This window comes from Mustelus asterias, chromosome 7, assembly GCF_964213995.1.
Source record: "Mustelus asterias chromosome 7, sMusAst1.hap1.1, whole genome shotgun sequence".
NCBI classification, from domain to species: domain Eukaryota; kingdom Metazoa; phylum Chordata; class Chondrichthyes; order Carcharhiniformes; family Triakidae; genus Mustelus; species Mustelus asterias.
The window spans coordinates 31,712,435-31,731,548 of record NC_135807.1 but is presented as its reverse complement, the minus strand read 5'-3'; the positions used below and the strand labels follow the sequence as shown (position 1 = coordinate 31,731,548).

The 19,114-nt window shown below is 43.5% G+C and overlaps 1 protein-coding gene across 1 annotated transcript in view; it reads left to right on the top strand.

Annotated features, from left to right (window-relative positions):
- Positions 1-19,114, top strand: part of tg (thyroglobulin) — a 387,985-nt gene that overhangs the window by 127,076 nt on the left and 241,795 nt on the right. Inside the window, exons 30-31 of the mRNA XM_078216995.1 lie at positions 3,592-3,729; positions 4,538-4,717. Coding sequence (XP_078073121.1) covers positions 3,592-3,729; positions 4,538-4,717 — 318 coding nt within the window. The remainder of the gene's footprint in view (positions 1-3,591; positions 3,730-4,537; positions 4,718-19,114) is intronic.

Below are 19,114 nucleotides of genomic sequence, written 5' to 3'. Positions count from 1 at the left end.
AACAGAGTTGAGGTACAGTTCAGCCATAAGACCATAAGACATAGGAGCAGAATTAGGCCACTCGGCCCATCGAGTCTGCTCCACCATTCAATCATGGCTGATTTTTTTCTCATCCCCATTCTCCTGCCTTTTCCTCATAACCCCGATCCCCTTATCAATCAAGAACCTATCTGTCTCTGTCTTAAAGATACTCCATGACCTGGCCTCCACAGCCTTCTACTGCAAAGAGTTCCAGATTCACCACTCTCTTGCTGAAGAAGTTCCTCCTCATCTCTGTTTTAAAGGATCGTCCCTTTAGCCTGAGGTTGTGCCCTCTGGTTCTAGTTTTTCCTAGTAGTGGAAACATCCTCTCTACGTCCACTCTATCCAGGCCTCGCAGCGTCTGTAGGTTTCAATAAGATCCCCCCTCATCCTTCTAAACTCCAACGAGTACAGACCCAGAGTCCTCAACCGTTCCTCATACGACAAGCTTTTCATTCCAGGGACCATGGTCAAACTGGGTGGCAGAGCAGACTCAAGCTATTCAAGCAGCTGAATAGCCTACTCATTCTTCCTATGTTTCGATTTGTTCCCAGGACTTGTTAATTGCTGGAAAGGTCAGCATTTATTCTCCATCCTTGCGGCCATGAGAGATTTGGCATAACTGAGTGCTTGCTAGTTGACTTCAGAGGACAGTTAAGGATCACTCATGTTCATGTGTTTTCAACACAAAATGAGGATAGACGCTGAATAGATCAATGAAAATATAGATAGCCATATTTAAATTACACATTAATGATCCTACTTATTGACAAGAAGGTAACTTGACATTGCCTGCGGTTTTAAGATTGGGGAGGAAAATTGAAAGGACACCCTTGCTTTGTATAATTGATCAAAGAGGAAATTGGAAGATTTTCTAAAAGTTAAAAAGTTTCCAATATCCTTTCTGTTTTGCTGATGTTGCCAGCTGTGCTTCGCTGAGGCAGATGCTGCAGCCATTTCCCTCCTGTCCGCAAGCCAGCCATTCCACCTTTCTGCCCTGAGATGGGGGAGGGGCCAACCTCATTATGCTAATGAGCCTGACCTTTGAAGATCCATTCGGCTCAGCAATCAAATAAGCTGAGGTGAAGCACCGTCAATCTGGAGGGAGCAAAGAATAGTTCCCATTGGATCGGAAAATTGAAGTGAAAGGCTAATTCCCCGACCATGTAATCTTGATGACTGGGGAAAAGGGCCTGGGTGGGATTGTGGTCAGTGCAGACTCGATGGGCCGAATGGCCTCCTTCTACACTGTGATTCTATGATTATTCTATGATTGCTGTCCACAGGGAATGCTAGGTAAGCAAATAGAAACTTGCAGCCCTTAATTTTCTATCGATCAGAAATGGATGGGCAATCATGAGTCATCAATTCCCAACCAGTGGTCCATGATTACTAACCCTCTCTAGGAACACGCGATTGTGGAAGCAGTTTACAAAGGAGTTAGTTACTCCTTAGCCACTCAAAACCTTTCTTCTTCTTCACTTGCGCTCATGACTTACCTATAATATTTATCCTGTTTTCCCTCTTTGCCTGGCCACTTCCCGCCATAAGCCCCCTCACACGATTAAAATATTGGATCGGGGAGGGGTGTTGGCCTGTTTCCTTACCATACTGCCTTTTGTTATAGACTTTATAGCATGGAAAATTGTCCTGTGGAATGGTTACATGCAAACACTTTGCCGATTCATTGAAGAGTCATAGAATCTCTACAGTGCAGAAGGAGGCCATTCAGCCCATCGAGCCTGCATCGATAACGATCCCACCCAGGCCCTATCACTGTAACCCCATATATTTACTCTGCTAATCTCCCTGACACTAATGGACAATTTAACATGACCAATCCACCTGACCCGCACGTCTTTGGACAGTGGGAGGAAACCAGAGCACCCGGAGGAAAACCACGCAGGCATGAGGAGAACATGCAAGCTCCACACAGACAATGACCCAAGCTGGGAATTGAACCTGGGTTCCTGGCGCTGTGAGGCAGCCATGCTAACCACAGCTATGCCACTCAAAGGAGATATTGAATTTGACAACACAAAACATAGAAACATAGGAACGAGAAGCAGGAGAAGGCCATTTGACCCTTGGAGCCTGCTCTGCTACTCATTATGATCATGGCTGATCATCAAATTCAATATCCTGATCCTCAATTTCTCCCATACCCCTTGATCCCTTTAGCTCCAAAAGCCATATCTAATTTCTTCTTGAAATCAGACAACGTTTTGGCCTCAGCTACTTTCTGTGGTAGTGAATTCCACACTCTCTGGGTGAAGAAATTTATTCTCACCCCAGTCCTAAAAGGTTTACCCCTTATCCTCAAACTATGATCCCTAGTTACCAACTCCCCCCAAATGAATGCCATTCAGTTCTTTGCTGGTTTTCTGGAAAATTTGTCCACTTTGTTCCATTCCCCTGCCCTTTCTCCATAAACCTCCAAGATTATCTTTCACAAGTATTTATCCACGTCCCTTTCAAATGGTTTTCTGTCTCATCTCTTCCTGGACCCACCAAATATCTGAGGAAAAATATAATCTCAAACTTTTCCTTGATTCTTTTGAACATCTTAAATTCTCATTGTTGACTCACCAACCAGAGGAGATAAATTTTCTCCATTTACCTTACCTGAATCAAGCATAATTTTGAAAACTTCCATTCAGTTTTAAATGATTATAAGTCCATTTTATTCGCTATTTTTGGAATTGAGTTTTAAATTGATTAACGTGGGTACTGGAATAGCGGATAAATAGACCCTTGCGTTTATGGGAGATGAGAGGGAGAGGGGAGAGTATTGTTTTGGGGTGGGGGTGACAAGCGCATAATCCCAGGTATGTGGATGGACTTGTCAGATCCAGGTGTTTTCAGACTCAGATGTACTTTATCTTTTTGGGTGCACCATTTGGGTGGCGGCACGGTGGCGCAGTGATTAGCACTGCTGCCTCACAGCTCCAGCGACCGGGGTTCAATTCCCGGCTTGAGTCACTGTCTGTGTGGAGTTTGCACATTCTCCCTGTGTCTGCGTGGGTTTCCTCCGCGTGCTCTGATTTCCTCCCACAGTCCAAAAATGTGCGGGTTAGGTGAACTGGTCATGCTAAATTCTCCCTCAGTGTACACAAACAGGAACCGAAGTGTGGCGACTGGGGAATTTTTACAGTAACTTCATTGCAGTGTTAATGTAAACCTACTTGTGACACTAATAAATAAACTTTAAAAAAAGACTTTACTTTAAAGATGGTGGTCACCAATTTGTGAAAGCTTTAAATGATCAGTTTATTTTATTCATATGTGGGACATGGCTGGCGTCGCTGGCTGGCCAACATTTATTGCCCATCCCTAATTATCCTTGCAGGGCAGTTGAGAGTCAACCACATTTCTGTGGCTCTGGAGCACACATGTAGGCCAGACCAAGTAAGGATGGCAGATTTCCTTCCTGGAAGAATTTTAGTGAACCAGATGGGTTTTTCCGACAATTGACAATGGTTTCACAGTCATCAGTAGATTCTTAATTGCAGATATTGTTTTAGTTTAACAAACAACGAAAATGGAAAAGGTTTTTTCTGTGTTAATTAGAAATCACCAGAGATCTTTTCTTGGAAATGGTCCCCAAGCTTGTCCAAGTCAATCTGAACCAGTCTGTTCCAAACCAGCATTACCAACTCTTCAAGCATCATTTTCCAAAGGCACAGGCGGAGCTGTGGTGCCTGGCACGTAAGTAACACAGTTTAAATCCAACTCTGACTTTTAATTGGTATTGTGTTCGGTCCCTGGTTATAAAACTAAAAGGTTGCTCCAGAACCACCAATGTTCAGGATGTCCCAAAGCATTTCACAGCCAAGGATGTACCAATGAAGTCGAGTCACCACTGTAATACAGGACGTGCAGCACGGTGGCACAGTGGTTCACACTGCTGCCTCACAGCGCCAGAGACCCAGTTCAATTCCAGCCTTGGATCACTGTCTGTGCGGAGTCTGCACGTTCTCCCTGTGTCTGCGCGGGTTTCCTCCCGGTGCTCCAATTTCCTCCCAAAGTCCAGAGATGTGCAGGTTAGGTGGATTGACCATGGTAAATTGCTCCTTAGTGTCAAGGGGACTAGCAGGGTAAATACATGGGATTATGGGGATAGGACCTGGGTGGAATTATTGTCGGTGCAGGCTCGATAGGCTGAATGGCCTCTTTCTGTACTGTAGGAATTCTATGATCCCATAAATGGCACTGAGATGGTTACCAGATAATCAATTTTTCTGTGATGTTGTTTGATAACAAAATATTGCTGAGGACAGCAGTGAAAGCGCCACAGCCTTTTGACACTGGGGCCAGTGTGCTGCCCACTGAGCCACATTTGACACCTTAGCTCACGTTGCAACTCTTCCAGGGTACAGGAAATGCAGAGAATTGCACTCAGAGACCAGGATCAAGTTTGGTGTGTTAGACGCTCTTGAGAATGTTCAAACTGACCCACATTTGGGTGACCGGTTGTTTTATTGTTCATGGGACCAGTTTCCCATTTTTATTTCAGGGTGCACAGAAGAAACCTTCTGTAAATTGGCAACTCTGCGGGACAGTGAGGCTCTGCATTATGAATGTGTATTGTATCCAGACACACAACTCTGCCAGCCAAGTCGTGACCCGAATGTTCCTGCACTGAACTGTGGCCTTGTTCTACCTGAGGAACCAAAAACACTGTTCAGGAAGAAGGGTGAGTCAGTTAATGCTGAAAGAATTTAAGACAGAGAGCAAAAGATTTTTTGCACAGTTTTATGAGGCTATGGAAAGAACCACCATAGTTATTGATTTCCAATGTTTCTTCCCAATTTTGAACCAGGGACCTTTCGTGTGTTAGGCAAATGTGATAACCACTACGCTACAGAAGTGATGCTCAATGTCTATGAATACATGGTTGAAGAAAAAAAGAGTAAAGGATATATGAGAATAGGGTGGGAACATAGGATTAGGACAATTGCTTGTTTAAAGGTTAAACACCAGCATAGACTAGTTGAGCCCAAAGACCTATTTTCAAGTTTAAATTGCATATACTTTCTATATAATTTTATCTCAGTGTATGCAATTGTATATAATTCTATTTAATTTCCATGTAATTATATTTATACCAACCAAGATGACAGGGGATATGAAGTTGTTAACCTAACTAAAAGGTGGTCACGGGGGAGGGGGTAAGGATAAAGTCACCAGAAGTTCTGTCACCTCGTTATTATCCAATAACTCTTGCTGCGAAGTGCATGTATAAGAGTGTGACAGGACAGGAATGGTACAGGAATGCTTTAAACAGATTTTTGCAGAGTCAGAAAGACTCCTTGAAACTTTATAAATTGTGGTGTGACCTGCATACAGAAACATAGAAACACAAAAGGTAGGAACAGGAGGAGGCCATTTGGCCTTTGGAGCCTGCTCCGCCATTCATTACAATCATGGCTGATCGTCCAACTCAATAGCCTAACCCTGCTTTTTCCCCATAACCTTTGATCCCATTGATCCCAAGTGCTCTATCTAGCTGCCTCTTGAATAAATTCAATGTTTTGTCATCAACTATTTCCTGTGGTAATGAATTCCACAGGCTCACCCACTCTTTGGGTGAAAAAATGTCTCCTCATCTCTGTCCAAAATGGTCTACCTTGAATCCTCAGACTGTGACCCCTGGTTTTGGACTCTCCCACCATTGGGAATATCCTCCCTGCATCTACCACTCTCACTCATTTCTGACAAATAAAATTTTATCGGAAGAGGGAAATGGTAGGGCCATTTCAACTTAGTGCTGTGTTCAAACAGACCCCATTTTCTCTGTTTCCCATTTGAAAGTCACAAATTAATGCACTAGATATAAACACTCTTGAAGGGTGAATAAGGTCTGTTTACGTGTCATGATCTGAAATCTTTTAAGTCCCTAACTGTTTAAATTTGAAGAATAAACATGGTTAAGCTTTCAGAGTTTAAAAAAAAACTCTTCCTGGACTGCTTTGATTTACAGGCTTTCTGATGTAACTTAGGCAGTGAAGTGTCCTTTTAAAGAGCATGCATGAGTTGCTGATGCATAGAAAAGGGATTCCTGATATTGTTTCTTTGGGAAGCTCGACCTGCCTTTAAGCTGCCCTTAGAGTCCCGAGAACAGAATTCCTGCACTTTATCCTGATGTCGGGAAACTGATTTCTGGCCGAGATTTTATGTTTGCAAATCCAGACTGTTGCTCTCCTGTGTGAGCATACAGTCCAGCATGATGGTGTTGGATCAGGAATCCAATGACAATATGCTGGTTTCCCAAAATATGGCAGGCAGCTGGACACCACAATTGGTTGCCATTCGCAAGCGGCCGAGAGTGGGGTGTCCCTCTTTTATCATTGCCCTTTGGGGGGGAGTTTTCCTGTGCGTATTGAGGGCCCCTCTCCATCCAATATGATAAACCTCCCCTGTACCTCCCTTTCTGACCTCAAAAACCCACTTCCTTGCCACCTTGCTTCCCCTCCCATCCCTCCCATACCTCCCCCAACACCGATGCCCAACCCCTCCCTGCCCAAAGATCCGAAACTTGCCTGATTCTGGGATCCATCGCTCACTTCATGTTGGATCAGGTATACAGTCCCAGCAGCATCCACTGCTTGGAGAGATTTTTCCAAAGAAATCACATTTTGGGATCAGTATATGAGTATTTGAGACATTGGCCGTAATTTCACTGCCTCACCCACCTGAGGCTCTTAAAATCCCGCCCGAGGCCTGTGGAGGATGCCGTTCTGCGAGCCTCGCCCCGACCCCGATTCTGGGGCAAGGCGGTAAAATTCTGGTCATTATGGCTGAGGTTTCATTCTGGGGTCTGTACCCTGATGTTGAGATAATTTCCATACACCGAGGCTTGGCGATGTGGACATGATCACACACCCCAATTCCTGATTGAAAGGTTAATTAATCGTCAAACACTCACCGCCACCAAAATAATTCTCATAGCGGCTGCTTTTGTCTGGATCTTCCTTTGCAGCAGGTATGAGAATGAAGAAGATTTTTTATTATTATTGCAGTGACCCTGGTCTCTGTTTTGCTTGTAATACGATGTTGTTGTCATGCTTATGCCTTCATTGACGCAAGGCTCTGTGCCTTATTGTCAGCGCAGTACAGGAGAGCAAGCAAAGGGCAGATCTGATTATTTGAGGTGCTGGAGGCCAATGGAGGCCAAAAGTCTCCAAGGTTCACCATAAGCACATTAGTATGAGACAGGCCAGTGAGTGGGTATGTGTGTGTTCAGTATCACACGGGCCTGTGTGTGTGTCTCAGTGTCACAGATGTCACTGTCTTTGTGTTTCAATATGAGACAATATGAGACATGTGTGTATGTGTGTGTGTTCCTGCTTCACATGGGCCAGTGTTTACACGGCTCTGTATTGTAATTCTCCATGTATGTTGCCCAGTATCACACTGGCCTGTGAACTCACCCACTGAGTCACCCATTTAATTTGTGCTGCTTTACCGTGAGTGTAGTCCCTTTAAAGCACAGTGGACTGTAATTAAATCCAATTTCTTTAGCTTATTGCTGGAAAACATAAAGAGTATGTTATGGGTGCTTGAGATAAACTGTTAATTGGAGCATGATTTATGACTGTCCCAGATCCTGAACTTTTAATAATGACCAATAAGTATTGGATAAAGATTCTCCTCACCCTCTCCCCTTCCACCCTCTCTGCTTTGCTGATCTAGACAGGAAAAGGGCAAGATTTTGTATTTTCATTCTCTCTCATGCTGCGTCATTGCAATTTAAACAACCTGATCGATGCTGAAAGAACCCCCCTCCCCCACTTCACCCCACCACACCAGCCAACATCCCCATCCCTCCGACACAAACTCAAATCTTGTTTTTATGCGTTGCCCATGGAGACGGAGAAGCATTTTCATTCTTATTTAAACAGCTGGGATCAGTTTCCTTGAACAATCCCAAGTCAGATGATGGCAATAGTTATATTGAAGCTTGGTAGCCTTAGCAGCAGAAAACAGTTGGGAGTCAGACCGTGTGTTACCTCTTTCAGTGCATTTTTAAAATAAATCCAGTTTATGATTTTGGGCTAATGTCAGTCTTCGAAAGCCAGCCTGTTTTAGATTTTATTTGTTTGAGTGGGTGGAACATGCCAGGGTGCAAACAGGGTCTTGATAATCAAGAAATCAGCCCCGTGAAAGAATTGTGTTTTCATTGCTGCATCACACGCTGTCAGCAATAATTAGCATCTGGGAGCAGTAAAACAGAACAGGGCCACTTATTAAAGGGATTGTGTCTTCCGTGACAAAGCATTAGGCCAGATCTGGCTGGAACCATGTACCTTTTGGCCTGCCTTTTTCCTGCAACTTTTTCCATCTTTGCCAAGAAACTGTTTTGTACTGTAATTTGCTTGAAATGTGAGCTGATAACAGTGTGGCGAGGGCATCTGGACACCTGGCACACCAGTAAATAGTGCGACCAACAGTTTATCTTCTACAACAGTGAAATTTAAATGTTTTTCTTTATTTATTTATGGGATGTGGGCATTGCTGGTGGTGAGGTGGTGGTGAGCTATTTTCTCAAACTGCTGGAGTCCATGTGGTGTAGGGATATCCACTGTGCAGTTAGGAAGGGATTTTGACCTAATGACAGCGATACAGTTTCAAGTCAACATGGTGTATGATTTGGATGGGATCTTGCAGTTGATATGCCTGCTGTTTAGCTCTTTTAGCTGTTAAAGGTGTAAGATTAGAGATTACTGTCGAAGGAGGCTTGGTGAGTTGCTGCAGTGTATCTTGTATATGGTACACATTGCATGCCTGTAATTATGGATGAAGGAGCAGCACTCCCAAAGCTCGTGATTCCACATAAACCTGTTGGACTTTAAGCTGGTGTTGTGAGACTTCTTACTGTAATTATGGAGGGAGTGAATAATTCAGGTAATGGATAGGGGGCAGATTAAACAACTGGTTTTAGCCATTTGCATAGAGCTTCTTGAGTGTTGATGGAGCTGCACTCATCCAGATAAATGGAGAGAGCATTCCATTACACTCTTGACTTGCCTACAGATGATCACCAGGCTTTGGGGAGTCAGGAGGCGAGCTACTTATTGCATAATGTCCAGCCTCTGACCTGCCCTTCTAATCACAGTAGTTGTATAGCTGGTCAGTTGACTGTCTGTGTGAGTTTGCACATTCTCCCCGAGTCTGCGTCGATTTCCTTTGGGTGCTCCGGTTTCCTTCCCACAGTCCAAAAATGTGCAGGTTAGGTGGATTGGCCATGCTAAATTGCCCCTTCATGTCAGTGGGATTAGCAGGGTAAATATGTGGAGTTATGGGGATAGGACCTGGATGGGATTGTTGTCGGTGCAGCCTCGATGGGCTGTGTGGCCTCCTTCTGCACTGTAGGGATTCTATGATTCTATTGTTCTATGACTGTTTCAGTATCTGAGGAATTGCAAATGGAAATGAATGCTGTGCAATCATCGGACAATATCTCCATTTCTCACATTGTGATGGAGGGAAGGTGATTGATGAAGCAGCTGAAGATGGTTAAGCCTAGAACACTCTCCTTAGTGCATTGTCCTGCACTAATATCCTGGGGATGAAGTGATTGGCCTTCAAGGACCATCTTCCTTTGTGTGAGATATGGCTCCAGTGAAGAGATTTACCCTGATTCCCATTTACTTCAGTTTTGCTCGGGCTCCTTGAGACCACACTCAGCCACATACAGCTTTGATGTGATCCTCACCTTACATCTGGAATTTAACTCTTTTGTTCCTTTTAAACCAAAGCCGTAATAGAGTCTGGAGCCAAGAGTTCCTAGTCAAAGTTAAACTGAGCATTGATGACCAGTTAGTTCTTGAGTAAATGCCACTAACCTTCCAACATTGATGATTGAGAGCAAACTGATGGGGCTGTGACTGACCAGATTGGATTTATCCTGCTTTGTGGACAGGAAGTTTTGTGAAGATTTCCACATTATGGGAGAGAAACCCATGTTGTAGTTGCTCTGGAATATGTCGGTTAGAGGCACAACTTTTTCTGGAGCACAAGCCTTAAGTGTTATAGCCTAGATGTTGTCAAGCCTTCTCTCTATTGCAGTGTGCTCAACCATTTCTTGACATCATTTGGAGTGAATCAAATTGCCTGAAGACTGGCATCTGTGACACTGGACCACAGGAGGAGGCCGAACTGGGTCATCCATTAAGCACTTCGGACGATAGTTGCTTTGGTACAATCTTTTGATCTGACATGCTGGACTTCCTTATCTTTGAAGAGCCTCTTCCTCATGTTAATCATCCATTATGTATGTGGAAATTATTCTTTTCAGCGACAGGACATTGTGGAATCCATTAAAGCTTTCCCTAAAATATTTTCTTCCGCTTGTGAAGTAAGTAGGCCCAAAAAAATGTCCAGACCTTGGCTGTTCCTAATAAGAAGACAATTTTATTCTTGCTTTCTGCAACTTTTCACTCATCTGCCCGTTCATTTGTCATCATATAGTGTAAAATTAGGATTCTAACAATGCAAAGCACTGGCAATAATCATCGCTATATTCTAAAAACAGCAGAGTATCGTATCATCATTAGCCCCAGTTACTTTGAGAAGATTTATACCAGTCTGCAGCGAGGCTTCTTTCATCTGAGGTTTTATAATACATCGCATTTTACAACAAGGGGTTTCTCCGGCTGTGATGGTTTTGATTAAAAGATTAAAGTGCCTCCGAGGAGATGGAAAGATGCAGGAAGGTCAGCCTGAAAGACAGAGACTGCCTGAGGTGAATCCTACTCTTGCTGAGATTTCCCCTTTCCGTTTGGAATCCCCACCACACACACGAGTAAAGCATCCCAGGACATAATTAACTCTTTATAGATCGAAAGGAATGGAGTGTTTTTGATTTTTGGGACCTCTGAAAAATATGTCATTCTTTTTGTTTTTGATTGGATGCAGAGGATATGGAATTAGTCTTTGCCAGTACCACAGAAAAGGGATGATAGGTGATTTACCAGCTTGTTTTACACCACAGTTGATTTTCTTTTCTATTTACTTCCAGTCCAGTTTCGCCCCAAACAGGTCACATAACTGATTCATTTCTCTCTTCTTCTGATGGCAATAATTTTAACAGAGGATTTCCATTAATTTGGTGGCTTTCCCAACCTCAGGATGTCCCAAAGCACTTTACAGCCAATGAGTTACCTTTGAAGTGTTGTGACTGTTGTAACATAGGAAACACTGCAGCTGATTTAGGCACAGCAAGCTCCCACAAGCAGCAACGAACAGTGGCGGGCAGCTCCTTGGTCTAGGGGTATGATTCTCACTTTGGATGTTACAATTAGCGAGCTTGTGAGAGGTTCCGGGTTCAAATCCCGGATGAGCCCTCACTGCTGTTTCCCATTGGGGCGGTACGGTAGCACAGTGGTTAGCACTGCTGTCTCACAGAGCCAGAGACCTGGGTTTGATTCCGGCCTTAGGTCGCTGTCTGTGCGGAGTCCGCACATTCTCCCCGTGTCTGCATGGTTTTCCTCCCGCAGTCTGAAAGATGTTCTGGTTAGGTGCATTGGCCATGCTAAATTCTCCCTCAGTGTACCTGGCGCCAGAGTGTGGTGACTGGGGGATTTTCACAGTGACTTCGTTGCAGTGTTAATGTAAGCCTACTTTTGACACTTTAAATAGTAGTTAGATCTTGTTTGAGGTGCCGACAGAAGGGTAGATATTGGCTCGGACATCATAGAGAACTTATCTGTTCTTTGAAATGATACCATCTTTTACCTGCACTGAATAGAGGGAGCCTTGGTTTCAAGTCAAAATTGAAAAATGGCACCTCCAGCAGAGAAACAGTCCCTCAGTAACCAAAAGAGAAAATGCTGGAAAATCTCAGCAGGTCTGGCAGCATCTGTAAGGAGAGAAAAGAGCTGAATCACCTCACTTTGGATGGAGTAACAGGAATACAGAGTACTGGGCTAATGGTAAGATACTTGGCAGTGTGGATGAACAGAGGGATCTGGGTGTCTATGTGCATAGATCCCTGAAAGTTAGCACCCAGGTTGATAGGGTTGTTAAGAAGGCGTACGGTGTGTTCGCTTTTATTGGTAGAGGGATTGGGTTTCGGAGCCATGAGGTCATGCTGCAACTGTGCAAAACTCTGGTGCGGCCGCACTAGGAGTATTGCGTACAGTTCTGGTCGCCGTATTATAGGAAAGATGTGGAAGTGTTGGAAAAGGTGCAGAGGAGATTTACCAGGATGTTGCCTGGTATGGTGGGAAGATCGTATGAGGAAAGGCTGAGGGGCTTGAGGTTGTTTTCGTTAGAGAGAAGGAGGTTAAGAGGTGACTTAATAGAGGCATACAAGATGATCAGAGGATTAGATAGGGTGGATCGTGAGAGCCTTTTTCCTCGGATGCTAATGGCTAACAAGGGAGGACATAACTTTAAATTGAGGGATGAGAGATATAGGACAGATGTTAGAGGTAGGTTCTTTACTCATAGTAGTAAGGGCGTGGAATGCCCTGCCTGCAGCAGTAGTGGACTCGTCAACATTAAGAGCATTCAAATGGTTATTGGATAAACATATGGGTGATATTGGAATAGTGTAGGTTAGAGGGGCTTTAGATTGGTTCCACTGGTCGGCGCAACATTGAGGGCCGAAGGGCCTGTACTGCACTGTTATGTTCTATGTTTACATTGTGCTGCCTGCAAATACAGTCCTGGTTCAGAATGACTATTTGATCGAGACCAGTGTCTCATGGGGAGGTAGGGGTGGTGAAATTGTTCTAAGCATCAATGTGAAATGGGCTCACAGTGAATCAGCAGCCTGTTGTACTCTCTGCAAGTTTTTATTTTCCATTAATTCAGAAAATATTGCAATAATTTTCATTTCAAATCCAGTCACTGTTGGGGCGAGATTTTATGGCCTCCCTCAACCTGAGACTGGAAAATCCTGCCCGAGGTCAATGGGCATTTCCATTGTCCGTCCCTTGCCCATTCCGATTCCGTGGGAAGCAGGGCGGTAGAATTCCGGCATTGGTCTCAGCTGTCCCTCTATATGAGGATGACATCCACTCAGGATCGCGTAGATGAGTATTCACATTACTGAACATGTCAATTTTCGAACTCACAGACCTTTGAGCACATGGAGTAGGACATCCCAGGAGGCAGTGGGATCCAAAATGCAGGACTTGCTTCCTTTACTTTCCTTCTCTGCTCCTACTCATTAGGACATTGTGACTCAAAGCATTGTTCGGAGCAGGTTAGGAATGATGGAAGGACTCCCATTCTTTATCCCACTCCCTGGTTCATTGTAGCAGGTTTTTTGAAATTTAAAAGGATGAATTGCCAATTCAGTGTATTCACTTAACTGTTTATATGCTAATTACAAAGAACTCATTCAGACATGCTTTCTTGAGTTTAAACAAGTACCTTGCTAAAAATCCATCGAGGTAAAGATATTAAAAATATTCAAAGATATTCTCACTCTCACTCACACTTACACACACACACTTATACATACACACACACTTACATACACACACTTATACATACACACACACTTACATACACACACACAGACAAACATATGCTGCAATGTTAGTGGATCTTTAAGAAGTGATTTTTAAAAATCATGTACTCTGCAGTTATAAGCAAACTTTTTCAGTTTGTTTTTTTCATTGTTGCCGAATTGTCTACGAGAGTCGTTTTATTGCTGCTGAAATGTGGGTTTGTTTATTTTTACTGGGATATTTATGACTCTGCAATGTTCTCAGAAAAACTGGTTGGTAGGCAAGTTGATAGGAGTTTTTTTTTGATTTTCAGTTTGGAGCTGCAGGTTTGAGTTTTAGTTTTAGAAGTGGTATCAAGTTGAAAAGAAGTCTCTCTCTCTCTCTCTGGTTTTTGGAAATTCTGCTGGTCAGTTGAAAGCAAGGTCTTGCCTTTCTGAAAGGAGGAATCGGCTGTTGGTGGCTTGCTTAGACTCCCTGGTGTTTTGGGAAGCTGTTCTGACTTCAAACTGTTCTGAGTCTATCCAGAGAACTGCAGACTTCATCCAAAGGTCTTCAGTCCAGTATCACGTGAGCATTAGTCTTTGCTGTGTTAAACCTGTGAGAAGGGTCTTTTATCTACGGGATTGGTTTGATTGGAACACGTTGGATACATTTGTTAAGAGTTGTACATTATAGTGGTTGTTTTGTCTCTTGTATGTAATTGATAAGAGTTCTTGCTAATTTTATTTCTATACATGTTAACTATATTCTTAAATAAACTTTGTTTGATAACGCTCCCTAGTGGGTCATTTGAATCATACCTGAAGTGAAACGTATCAAGCTTATCCTAGCCAAATTCAAGAGGAAAAACTTATGATCCAGGTGGGCTCCATAAAACACTTTGGAGTTCCTGACCTGAACCATAACAATACACACGCATGCAAATATTCACGTTACAAGTAGAGGAGGTTAAGTTCTGGTTAAATTAAGATTTAACAACAAAAGACAAAAGAAAGTTTGCCAGTTGTAAGTCCAGAGGCTGTTGCTTGAAGCTGAAACAGTTCTTAAAGCTGGATTCCTTGTTTGTCCTCATGGGAACACTGAAGTAGAATTTGAAATTTTCTTTAAGATTTCTCTGGCTGCTACTCACAAACTGATATATATAAGCAGGGTTCAACTTAATTGAGAAGAGAGAGAGAGAGATATATAAGCAGCTTTCCGCTTTCTGATGTTACTTCTCCAGATTACTGACAAGCAAGTATTAAACTTGTATTAAAATATTTTTCCAACAGGTAGTTTTTATCACATAACCTCTCTCTTCATAGTGATTGTGTATTCTGCAGAAGGTAATGGAATAGCACATGTTTGGTTAGATCTTGGCCATTGATGATTAATTTTTAAATGCCCAAGCCTTCACTTCTGAATGACCCATTCTTCCATATCATAGAATCATAGAAACCCTACAGTGCAGAAAGAGGCCATCTGGCCCATCGAGTCTGCACCGACCACAATCCCACCCAGGCCCCCATATCCCTACACATTCACCCACTAATCCCTCTAACCTACGCATCTCAGGACACTAAGGGGCAATTTTTTAGCATGGCCAATCAACCTAACCCGCACATCTTTGGACTTTGCACATCTTTGTACATCTATGATGAGGTAGGAATAAAACAACAAGTACTGGGTGGCCTATGTCTCAGTGGACTCTCTTTCTCCATCCTGATAAAATGGAATGGACTATACAGTGACACAAATTGTGGCAGCCATTTTTGGTTTCAGGCTGTCCTAGAAGTAATCATTGACATTAGTAGGTTTGAAATTCCACAGGAAGATTGACTGGGCACGTCTTATTTGTAATCCACGTTGAATGCTTGGCCAACATGCAGTTGCAGATAGGTCGGGTGACTTCTGGCAGCCATCTTAAGTCAGTATCTTTGTTTCGACAGTTGAAACCTCTATTTAAAAAGATTCCATATGTGAGTCTAGCAGATGAAATTTAAATTTAATATTTGACATCAACCTACCTCCATTAAAGATGATATAGTTTGATGGAATAGCCCTCACTAGTTTGAATGATTGGTAAAAAAATCTTCTCTGTAATTGGTATCAATTTTTTGCACTTCAAGGAGAACTTCAGTGTGTCTTTGAAGCATTTACTTTCCCCTCCCCGGAATGCTGACCATTTGATAGTTGAAAACAAGACCGGGCAGAGGAGACACTTTTTGGCCATCCGGACACTAGCCAGTTGGTTGGGTGTTGATTTTGCAAAAGTTTTGCCTGAATATTTGTGGAGCTGGTTTCAATAACCTGATGTCCAATATGGTTTCCACCAGGGTAATTCAGCTCCTGATCTCATTGCAGCCTTGGTCCAAACATGGACAAAATAGTTGAACTCAAGAGGTAAGGTGAGAATGACTGTCAAGGTTGTATTTGACTGCGTGTGCCATTCAGGAGCCCTAGAAAAACGGAAGAATTCTCCTGGGAGGAGTCATATCCCTTACAAAGGAAGATAGTTGTGATTGTTGGGAGGTCAATCACCTCACCCTGGGACCTCGCAGCAGGAGTTCTGCAGGGTGGTGTGTGGGGCCCAACCACCTTTAGTAGCTTTGTCATGACCTTCCATCCATCATAAGTGGGGATATTCTTTGACGATTGCACAATGTTCAGCACCATTCCTGACTCCTTAGATATTAATGCAGGCCACATCCATGTGCAGCAAGACCTGGACAACATTCAGGTTTGGGCTGATAAGTAGCAAGTAACATTCATGCCACACAAGTGCCAGGTAATGACCACCTCCAACAAGGGAGAATCTAACAATCTTTCTTTAACATTCAGCTGGCATGACCAATGCTGAATCCCCTTGTGTCAATATCCTGGGAATTGCCATTGACCATAGAACACACAACATTACAGCGCAGTACAGGCCCTTCGGCCCTCGATGTTGCGCTGACCAGTGAAAACAATCTAAAGCCCATCTAACCTACACTATTCCAGTATCATCCATATGTTTATCCAATGACCATTTAAATGCCCTTAATGTTGGCGAGTCCACTACTGCTGCAGGCAGGGCATTCCATGCCCTTACTACTCTCTGAGTGAAGAACCTACCTCTGACATCTGTCCTATATCTCTCACCCCTCAATTTAAAGCTATGTCCCCTCGTGCTAGCTATCACCATCCGAGGAAAAAGGCTCTCACTATCCACCCTATCTAATCCTCTGATCATCTTGTATGCCTCTATTAAATCACCTCTTAACCTTCTTCTCTCTAACGAAAACAACCTCAAGTCCCTCAGCCTTTCCTCATAAGACCTTCTCACCATACCAGGCAACATCCTAGTAAATCTCCTCTGCACCCTTTCCAATGCTTCCACATCCTTCCTATAATGCAGTGACCAGAGCTGTACGCAATACTCCAAGTGCAGCCGCACCAGAGTTTTGTACAGCTGCAATATGACCTCCTGGCTCTGAAACTCAATCCCTCTACCAATAAAAGCTAATACTCCGTACGCCTTGTTAACCCTATCAACCTGGGTGCCAACTTTCAAGGATCTATGCACATGGACACTGAGATCTCTCTGTTCATCCACACTACCAAGTATCTTACCATTAGCCCAGTACTCTGTAATCCTGTTACTCCTTCCAAAGTGAATCACCTCGCACTTTTCCGCATTGAACTCCATTTGCCACCTCTCAGCCCAGCACTGCAGCTTATCTATGTCCCTCTGTAACCTGAAACAACCTTCCGCACTGTCCACAACTCCACCGACTTTAGTGTCATCCACAAATTTACTAACCCATCCTTCTATGCCCTCATCCAGGTCATTTATAAAAATGACAAACAGCAGTGGCCCCAAAACAGATCCTTGCAGTACACCACTAGTAACTGAACTCCAGGATGAACATTTCCCATCAACCACCACCCTCTGTCTTCTTACAGCTAGCCAATTCCTGATCCAAACCACTAAATCACCCTCAATCCCATGCCTCCATATCTTCTGCAATAGCTTACCATGGGGAACCTTATCAAACGCTTTACTGAAATCCATATACACCACATCAACTGCTTTACCCTCATCCACCTCTTTGGTCACCTTCTCAAAGAACTCAATAAGGTTTGTGAGGCATGACCTACCCTTCACAAAACCGTGTTGACTATCCCTAATCAAATTATTCCTTTCTAGGTGATTATAAATCCTACCTCTTATAAACCTTTCCAAAACTTTGCCCACAACACAAGTAAGGTTCACTGGTCTATAATTACCAGGGTTGTCCCTACTCCCCTTCTTGAACAAGGGGACAACATTTGCTATCCTCCAGTCTTCTAGCACTATTCCTGTAGAGAATGACGACATAAAGATCAAAGCCAAAGGCTCTGCAATCTCCTCTCTAGCCTCCCAGAGAATCCTCGGACAAATCCCATCTGGCCCAGGGGACTTATCTATTTTCACACTTTCCAGAATTGCTAACACCTCCTCCTCCTTAACCTCAATCCTGTCTAGTCTAATAGCCTGTATCTCAGTATTCTCCTCGACAACATTTTCTTTTTCCTGTGTGAAAACTGACAAAAAATATTCATTTAGCACATCTCCTTTCTCTTCAGGCTCCACGCACAACTTCCCACTACTGTCCTTGACTGGCCCTAATCTTACCCTAGTCATTCTTTTATTCCTGACATACCTATAGAAAGCTTTAGGGTTTTCCCTGATCCTACCAGCCAAAGACTTCTCATGTCCCCTCCTGGCTCTTCTTAACACTCTCTTTAGGTCCTTCCTGGCTAACGTGTAACTCTCAAGCGCCCTAACTGAGCTTTCACGTCTCATCTTTACATAAGTCTCCTTCTTCCTCTTCACAAGAGATTCAACTTCTTTAGTAAACCACAGTTCCCTCACTCGACCACTTCCTCCCTGCCTGACAGGTACATACTTATCAAGGACACCCCGTAGATGTTCCTTGAACAAGCTCCACATTTCAATTGTGCCCATCCCCTGCAGTTTCCTTCCCCAACCTATGCATCCTAAATCTCGCCTAATCGCATCATAATTTCCTTTCCCCCAGCTATAACTCTTGCCCTTCGGTATATACCTATTCCTTTCCATTGCTAAAGTAAACGTAACCGAATTGTGGTCACTATCACCAAAGTGCTCCCCTACCTCCAAATCTAACACCTGGTCTGGTTCATTACCCAGTACCAAATCCAATGTGGCCTCGCCTCTTGTTGGCCTATCTACATACTGTGTCAGGAAACCCTCCTGCACACATTGGGCAAAAACTGACCCATTTAAAGTACTCGAACTTTAGCTTTTCCAGCCAATATTTGCAACGTTAAAGTCCCCCATAACAACTACCCTGTTACTTTCACTCCTATCCAGAATCATCTTTGCAATCCTTTCCTCTACATCTCTGGAACTTTTCGGAGGCCTATAGAAAACTCCCAACAGGGTGACCTCTCCTTTCCTGTTTCTAACCTCAGCCCATACTCACAGTAGACAAGTCCTCATCAAACGTCCTTTCTGCCACCTTAATACTGTCCTTGACTAACAATGCCACACCTCCACCTCTTTTACCACCTTCCCTGCTCTTACTGAAACATCTAAACCCCGGAACCTGCAACAACCATTCCTGTCCTTGCTCTATCCATGT